The sequence below is a fragment of the Linepithema humile genome, chromosome 3 (assembly GCF_040581485.1).
Source record: "Linepithema humile isolate Giens D197 chromosome 3, Lhum_UNIL_v1.0, whole genome shotgun sequence".
In the NCBI taxonomy this organism is placed as follows: Eukaryota; Metazoa; Arthropoda; class Insecta; order Hymenoptera; family Formicidae; genus Linepithema; species Linepithema humile.
Genome location: NC_090130.1, coordinates 17,203,834 through 17,212,071, shown reverse-complemented (window position 1 = coordinate 17,212,071; position 8,238 = coordinate 17,203,834). Strand labels below are relative to the sequence as shown.

General features: G+C 38.4%; 2 protein-coding genes across 2 annotated transcripts; both read left to right on the top strand.

The window, feature by feature from the left end:
- Positions 1 to 208: 208 nt before the first annotated feature.
- On the top strand, positions 209 to 1,453 carry LOC136999005 (uncharacterized). The gene has a single exon (XM_067352400.1). The coding sequence runs from the start codon at positions 209 to 211 to the stop codon at positions 1,451 to 1,453; it is 1,245 nt and encodes a 414-aa protein (XP_067208501.1).
- A 231-nt stretch (positions 1,454 to 1,684) lies between these two features.
- On the top strand, positions 1,685 to 5,203 carry LOC136999004 (uncharacterized). The gene has a single exon (XM_067352399.1). It carries the CDS (start codon positions 1,685 to 1,687, stop codon positions 5,201 to 5,203), a length of 3,519 nt encoding a protein of 1,172 aa, XP_067208500.1.
- The last annotated feature ends 3,035 nt before the right edge of the window (positions 5,204 to 8,238 follow it).

The following is an 8,238-nucleotide window of genomic DNA, read 5'->3' as shown; positions in this document are numbered from 1 at the left end:
AGAACAAATAAACTATATACAAACGAAAAGACAGTGTAGGTGTTAGTGATACCTTCACTGAAAGGACGATACATTTTTGGTGCCTCCTGTGAGGTCGGTGAACGGCCCTGGTTTGCGATAGCGAGAGCTCGAGATAAAGAGGAAAACAACGTACATCGGATTAAGTTAAGTAATCTGAATCTAACAATTTGGTCACAATTACATAATAATGGCAGACAGAATTAAGATTCTTGTACAAAAACGGACGTCTTTAAAGTCCCAAATCACTGGTTTAAGTAATATCCTCGACAAAGGTAATACGGATGACGTCGCATTAAGATTACGAATAAAGCGTTTAACAGAATTATATCACGCGTTCGAAGAATATAACGATGAACTTACGGTATTAGATTCAAACGAGATACATCAAACTGAGTTCATAAACATACAAGAACGTTTTTATTCCTTAGCTGCAAGAGTCGAGAGTAACTTAAGTGCGTCGGAAGCGGATTCCGATAGGCAAAGCGTCGTAAATAGGGCCGATAATGTAGAGATAACGACGTCGAGTAGAAAAAGACGAATCAAATTACCAGAGGCGGCTTTACCGACCTTTGATGGTAAATATGAGTGTTGGTTATCATTTAAAAATGCATTTCATAATATGATAGGCTCGCAAATAGACTTGTCAGACATAGACAAACTACATTATTTAAAATCGGCGTTAATAGGGAAAGCTGCCAACAAGGTACGAATTTTTGAGATCGACGGGATAAATTATTCAAATGCTTGGGATATTCTAGAGCGTTCGTATGAAGTGAAACGCGTATTGATTTCAAGACATCTTTCATTAATTTTAAATATGCCTGTGTTAGAAAAAGAAAGTTCGAACGGTTTGTCTAAGCTCGCGGACGATACACAACAACACGTCGCGGCGTTAAGCACGCTAGGCGTTGCTGTAGGACCGGAAATGATCGTTCATATCTTGGAAAGCAAATTACCCAAGATTACTTTAGAGAAATGGGAGACGACTCTCGAAAGAGATGAATTTCCAAAACCGGATCAAATGTACGAGTTTTTGTATAAAACAGCCGTTTGCGCGTCGAAACGCGAAAGAGCAAAAACGACGGAGATAGAGAAAAATAAGATAGAACCACCTAGCAAGAGAAAACGATATTGCTCTTCAAATCAAGCGTTCGTTTTAAACGTGTCTCGTAATTGCGTGATATGTAAGGTTAAAAAACATCCACTCTATTTATGCGAGAAATTTAAACAATTACCCGTACATAAACGTGTCGAAACAGTAAAAAACGCAAACATCTGTTATAATTGTTTACGATCGCATAGAGGTAGTCCTTGCAAGTTCTCTAGTTGCACCATTTGCCAAAAGCGACACAATACGCTTATACACCAAGACAATTATGAGAAAGTCGGTAAATCCAGTGAAACTAGACCCGAGCCTAAACAAACAAATTGACTAGCAGAACCGATCGGTAACAGAACAAATAGTGTAGCGACGTTACATACTTTCGCACCACAGCTGTTGACAAGCGCATTAGTAAATATTCGTGATTGTAAAGGCAAGCTGGTTAAATGCCGTGCGTTATTAGACACGTGTGCTACCGCAAATTTTATTTCCGAATCCATCATAAAGCATTTAAACTTTCATATATCCGAACATTTGTTACCGATCGGTGCTATTAACGGTATGAACACCGTATCGAAAGGCATAGTGCAGATCACCATACAATCAATACACGACGATTTCTGTAAAGAACTAACGTGTTTAACGATACCGACCATAGCGGATTTAATACCAACAGAGATTTTCCCGCGCAATTCTATAAAAATACCTTCTAATATTAGATTAGCAGATCCAGATTTTCATTTACCACGTTCCGTTGACTTATTAATAGGTTCGGGTGCGACATTATCATTATTTGCAGTCGGTCAGATCAATGTATCACATAAGGGACAAGATATATATATACAAAAAACGCGATTGGGTTGGGTGGTTGCTGGAGGAGCGTCATCAAAACCACAAACAAAATTCGCGACATGTCATTTAACGTCACTGGAAGATTTATTACTTAAATTTTGGACAATTGAGGAGGTTGCGGTTGCTAAGCCAAAATCGGAGGAGGAAATCGAATGCGAAGCGCATTTTATGAAAACGGTTTCTCGAGACAGTAGTGGACGTTACACCGTTCGTTTACCATTTCGCAATACAAATCATCGTTTAGGAGAATCGCGAACGATCGCGCTTAAACGATTAACATCTTTAGAGAAAAAGCTTAACGCGAATACGAAAATGAAGACGGATTATCATAAAGTGTTAGAAGAATATTTGAGATTGAGACATATGTCTCGGATAGAGGATACAAATGATACCGGTTATTATATGCCACATCACGCGGTACTTAAAGAGACGAGTAATACCACTAAAGTGCGAGCAGTTTTTGACGCGTCAGCTAAAACAAATAACGGAACATCTCTCAATGAAATGTTGTTTGCAGGTCCTACTATTCAAAATAATTTAGTATCACATTTACTTCGATTCCGCACATACAGATACGTAATTACAGCAGACATCGAAAAGATGTTCCGGCAGGTGTGGTTACATGAGGATGACCGACGGTATCAACGTATTCTCTGGCGTAGAAATGACGTAATAGAGAGTTATCAAATCAACACGCTCGCTTTCGGTGTTTCTTCTTCACCATTTCTTGCAATCCGCACTGTGCAAAAACTCGCAGATGACGAATGCGACACTTATCCTAGAGCGGCCGAAATACTTAAAAAACATCTATACGTAGATGATTTATTGACGGGAGCTGAGACAATCGAGGAAGTTCGCGAGATAAGGGAAGAAATAATTGCATTATTATCCAGAGGTGGTTTTACTATCAGACAATGGGCATCTAATGATGAACGTGTAATCAATGATCTAGAGTCCAAAGCATTACATGCAAACTTCGCTTTAAACGGTAATCATACTCTAAAAACATTAGGCGTAAAGTGGAGCACACATGATGACAAATTACATTATATGACTCATCCGATTAATACAACTGAGCGAGTGACAAAACGGAACATTTTATCAGAAATAGCAAAGATTTACGACCCATTAGGTTTGTTAGGTCCGGTCATTCTATATGTTAAAAAATTAATGCAAGACGTGTGGCGGTGTGGTTTGCATTGGGACGAATCAGTTCCGCAAAATATATACACGGAATGGTTAGAATTCACGAGACAATGGGTGTCGATGGAGCGGATCTCCTTTGAGAGAAAAATACTTACCGAAAAACACAATGATATTCAATTGCACGGTTTTTGCGACGCTAGTAATGTGGGTTATGGTGCGTGTATATACGTCCGTTCGAACGGACATTCCGGAAATACGATTGTCAGATTATTATGCGCTAAATCGCGAGTTGCGCCATTAAAAACGGTTACCATACCGCGACTCGAGCTTTGTGGAGCATTATTGCTAGCACGTCTATATAAGGAAGTAAACGAAGCGTTAGGCATTGTACCCGATCGAGTGATATTTTGGTGTGATTCGACAATTGTGTTACACTGGTTAAAAACGTCTCCACATTTACTTAAAACTTACGTAGCAAATCGTGTAGTGAACATACGAGAAATTACCGATCTGATAGAGTGGAGACACGTTAAGTCAGAGGATAATCCAGCGGATGCAATTTCGAGAGGTCAATTGCCTCGTGTTTTCCTGAGAAATCAGACGTGGTATACGGGACCTTTCTGGTTAAAGGATGAGGAAGTTAAATGGCCCAACGAAATTGCACAAATAAATGAGATACCCGAATTAAAGAAAAACATTTGTTTGATAACTAACGACGGCGGTTCCACAATTCTAAATAAATACTCGTCTTATTTGAAATTATTAAGAATCGTGGCGTATTGTCTTCGCGTTTTACCCACAAACAAATATACTGGATCGTTGATCGCGGAAGAAATAAATAGAGCGGAGATACGAGTATTAAAGATTCTCCAAAATACACAATTTTATGACGAAATGAAGAAATTAGCAGATAAGGTCTCGATAAATAAAGGCAAATTAGCAAATTTAAATCCGTTTTTAGACGAAAATGGCTTAATACGCGTGGGAGGCCGATTACAAAAGTCAGAGCTGTCGTTCGGTCAAAAACATCCGATACTACTTCCAAATCGGCATTCTTTGACAGACAATATAATTCGCGAGATTTATGAAAGGCATTATCACGCAGGTATCCAAACTACGTTATATATACTACGTCAGAAATTTTGGATATTAGATGGTCGAAATCAGGTGAGAAAGGTTGTACGCACATGCGTGCGCTGTTTCCGATTCAATCCTAACACGGTTGAATATAAAATGGGAAATCTTCCAGTGGCGCGCGTACGCGGAACTCCACCATTTACTAACACAGGCATAGATTTTTGCGGCCCGTTTTTTATCAAGGAAAGGAAATACCGCAATCGAACGCGAATTAAAGTATACGTATGCGTTTTTATATGTATGTCGATAAAGGCAATACACATCGAAGTCGTAAGCGACTTATCATCCGGAGGCTTCTTAGCGGCGTTGCGTAGATTTACTGCGAGACGGGGTTTACCGGAACATATTTATTCAGACAACGGATCCAATTTTGTAGGAGCTAATAACCAGTTGAAGGAAATATATGTTCTGCTTAATTCAGAGGATCACAAAGAACGGATTAACAAATATTCAAGCGAGCATAGAATTACGTGGCATTTTATACCACCTTTAGCCCCCCATTTCGGCGGGCTATGGGAGTCTTCGGTAAAGCTATTCAAACACCATCTTAAACGAGTTATAGGAGACTCTTTATTTACATTTGAAGAATTGAACACGTTTACTACCGAAGTCGAGGGTATCTTAAATTCTAGGCCAATTACTGCTATTTCATCTGACCCTAACGACATGTTAGTATTGTCTCCTGCACATTTTTTGATCGGCAAACCAATAACAACACTACCAGAGGTAGATATGTCATCTGTTCCAGACAACCGGCTGTCTAATTGGCAGCATATATCAAAGGTACGACAAGACTTCTGGAAACGCTGGAATCTTGAGTACCTGAACGAGCTACAAGTACGAAATAAATGGACTAAAGACGGAACGAAATTAACTAATGGTACCGTCGTGCTCGTAAAGGAAAAAAAATTCACCATGCACGCAGTGGACGCTGGGCAGAATTGAGAAAGCAATTCCAGGTGAAGACGGAGTAATTCGAACCGCTATCATCAAAACTGCGTTCGGCGAAATAAAAAGAGCTGCGAAGTCTCTATGTCCATTGCCAGTAGAGCAATGATCATGCGATACATGTTATAATACAATTGTACACTTTATTATAAGATGCGTTGTACATTGTAACACGATGCGTAATTATGCGTTTAGTAACTCCATGAACAATAGTTGTTCGGTACCCTCCCAACGGGGGGAGTATGTTATGTAGAGTTACAAGTCGTGCACGACACACACACATATATATAATATACACATAAAAATATATATATATTATGGTCGAGCGAAGTCGACGCATGCACACGTACATGCACGCTATAGAGTGTGCCGAAAAATATGTTATTCTTTCGCGTGATTGGACGCGCGGTTTCATGAGATCGAGGAGACCAATCATAAATCATCTCGATCATGGCAGCTCAGAGATCGACCGAGGTATTCATTCAAGTCTTGGTTTCCGAACGGTATAGACGCATTTTTCTATAAAAGTTTTTCAGTTACAGTACGTGTGCATAGACAGTCGCGATTCAGAATAAAAAACATTCCTAGGCGTCATCGCGATCGTTTCGACCAGACGATACGTATGCGTTCTCGGCCGCGACTCAGGACGAAAAGTTCCTCAGGCGTTGTCGCGGTCGCCCAATTTGACTCAGGACGAAAAGTTCCTCAGGCGTTGTCGTGGGTAATATAGGACTTTCGAGTCCTCATAATCGAAATCTTTTCCGTACGTGATTGTTTGTAAAAATATATGAAACAAGAACAAATAAACTATATACAAACGAAAAGACAGTGTAGGTGTTAGTGATACCTTCACTGAAAGGACGATACACAGTACACAAAGTCATATATATCAGTAATAATAAATATTTTATTATACGAAACCACAGTGAAGAATTATTTGAATTATTCTTACTGCTACAAAACACTACTAGTACTTGTTGTAATATTCAACGATGTATTTTTAAAAATTTAAAATAAAACATTTTTTTCATATATTTAACATTTCTCGATGCGCGCTTTGAAATAATATTTTTAGAATGTATTCAGTAAGTCGAATAAAATATTTTTATATTTTGACTGTAATGTTCAATTATGTATTTTTAAAAAAATTCCAAATAAACGATTTTGTATTTCATTTCTTGCATTCGTTTCCTTCCCCTTTTCACATGTTCCTGCACGCTCCACTCGCCATCGTCAATTTTTACAGCACGCTCAATCTGCGAAAACGGGTGGCTGACGCTCACCCCGTTCACGCAATATCGCGCGCTCGACCCCTTAACCATCACACCAAATATCAAACTAAAAGTCGCATGATCATTCGTCGCTGCGACGTCATTCTTTTGTTCGCTATACGTGCCAGAGAGTCCGGGGTACCTCATATAGACGCGGCCCCAGCACATATACATCCCTTCCCTTCGCAGACTAGAGGCGACTGTGTGACGTCGTTTGTTTACATGTCCCATACCTGCCAGAGAGTCCGGGGTACCTCGTATAGACGCGGCCCCAACATATATACATCCCTTCCCTTCGCAGACTAGAGGCGACTATGTGACGTCGTTTGTTTACATGCTCCATACCTGCCAGAGAGTCCGGGGTACATCATATAGACGCGGTCCGAGCATATATACATCCCTTCCCTGCCAGGTCCCATAGCCATAAATACGACACACCATTTTACTATCATTAGATGTATAGGTAGCCCAGCAGACTAGGACCAGGACTAGAAATCCAGCGATCCAGGTTCGAACCCAGCTTGGATTTTTCTCAATTCCGAAAAATAAAAATCACTTGTCAACAGCCGCCATCTTGTAGACGTCCACCATGCTGGACCCACTGCCGCCATCTTTTCCCCCTCCCCTCCCTGTGACGTCATTTGTTTTGACGCCAGACCAAATGTAGGTCAGTGGGTCAAATATGGGGTAGGTGGTGGGGGTTTGTTGTGACGCCCCATACCTGCCATATACTACTTTGTTCATATATGGCCTGAAAAATCGGTTTTTTCAAAATTTTACTTTGTCTATACCCCTTAATGAAGCTTTCTCTTTGTGTCAAGAATGCATCGTCTTATTTAGAATTTATCATCTTTTGGTTCTTGATAAATTGTTATTTATAATACTAGAGTCTGTAAAAATATTTATCATCTTTATTTAGAATTTTACATCGTCTTATTTATACTTATCGTTTGATTTAAATACACACACACACACACACACACAAGATGCTCCATATCTATCGTAACACCCATTAATTTTGATGTTTACATTTTTATCTCAGAAATAATCTCAAAATCTGACATTCACGGGTATTGCGATAAGTCTGGAACACTCTGTATATTTGCATACCCGTGTGTATTACATGCTTTTGTTTTGATGTTCAAGTTTTTCATACGTGTTATTTTTTTAACAAATGCTAGACGTTTCTTTCAGTCTCTTTCACATTGTGCGTGTAGAATACGTATGCATTTTTAAACATTTCTTTATAAATTGATGTATTTTTTAATAAGATTTAAATACTATAATTATCTTCAATTATTTCAGTATTACAGTGGCGATAAACTGCGAACTGCGAACTAATTTAAAACTTTTGGCAATAAACTGTTAACTGCGGTTCTGACTTTGGGACACAATTAGGATTCCGTTGTTGGTAAGTAACTTTTTCATAATTACGATATTTTCAATTATAGATTAGTATAGATTAGTTGTTAGTACTAATATGTGTCAGTCATTAAATTATACAAAGTATAATTATACAAGTACAAAGTATTTAACTTTTTAATAACTTTGTAATAACTTTTTCAACAATTTTTAATTTTCAATTTGCTCTTATAATCTTTAAACATCAAATTTTCAACATAAAAATATTAAAATTGAAATAGATTGCAATTTGCATAAGTGGCAATATATAATTTTGTTAATATTATAATATTATATTTTATATTTGTTTATCATTTTTTTTAATTTTTTAATTACAGTAATACATCATGCCTAAGGATA

Bases quoted from the DNA above. Each gene is read 5' to 3' on its own strand.
- LOC136999005 (XM_067352400.1), top strand. From the start codon at position 209: ATGGCAGACAGAATTAAGATTCTTGTACAAAAACGGACGTCTTTAAAG.
- LOC136999004 (XM_067352399.1), top strand. From the start codon at position 1,685: ATGAACACCGTATCGAAAGGCATAGTGCAGATCACCATACAATCAATA.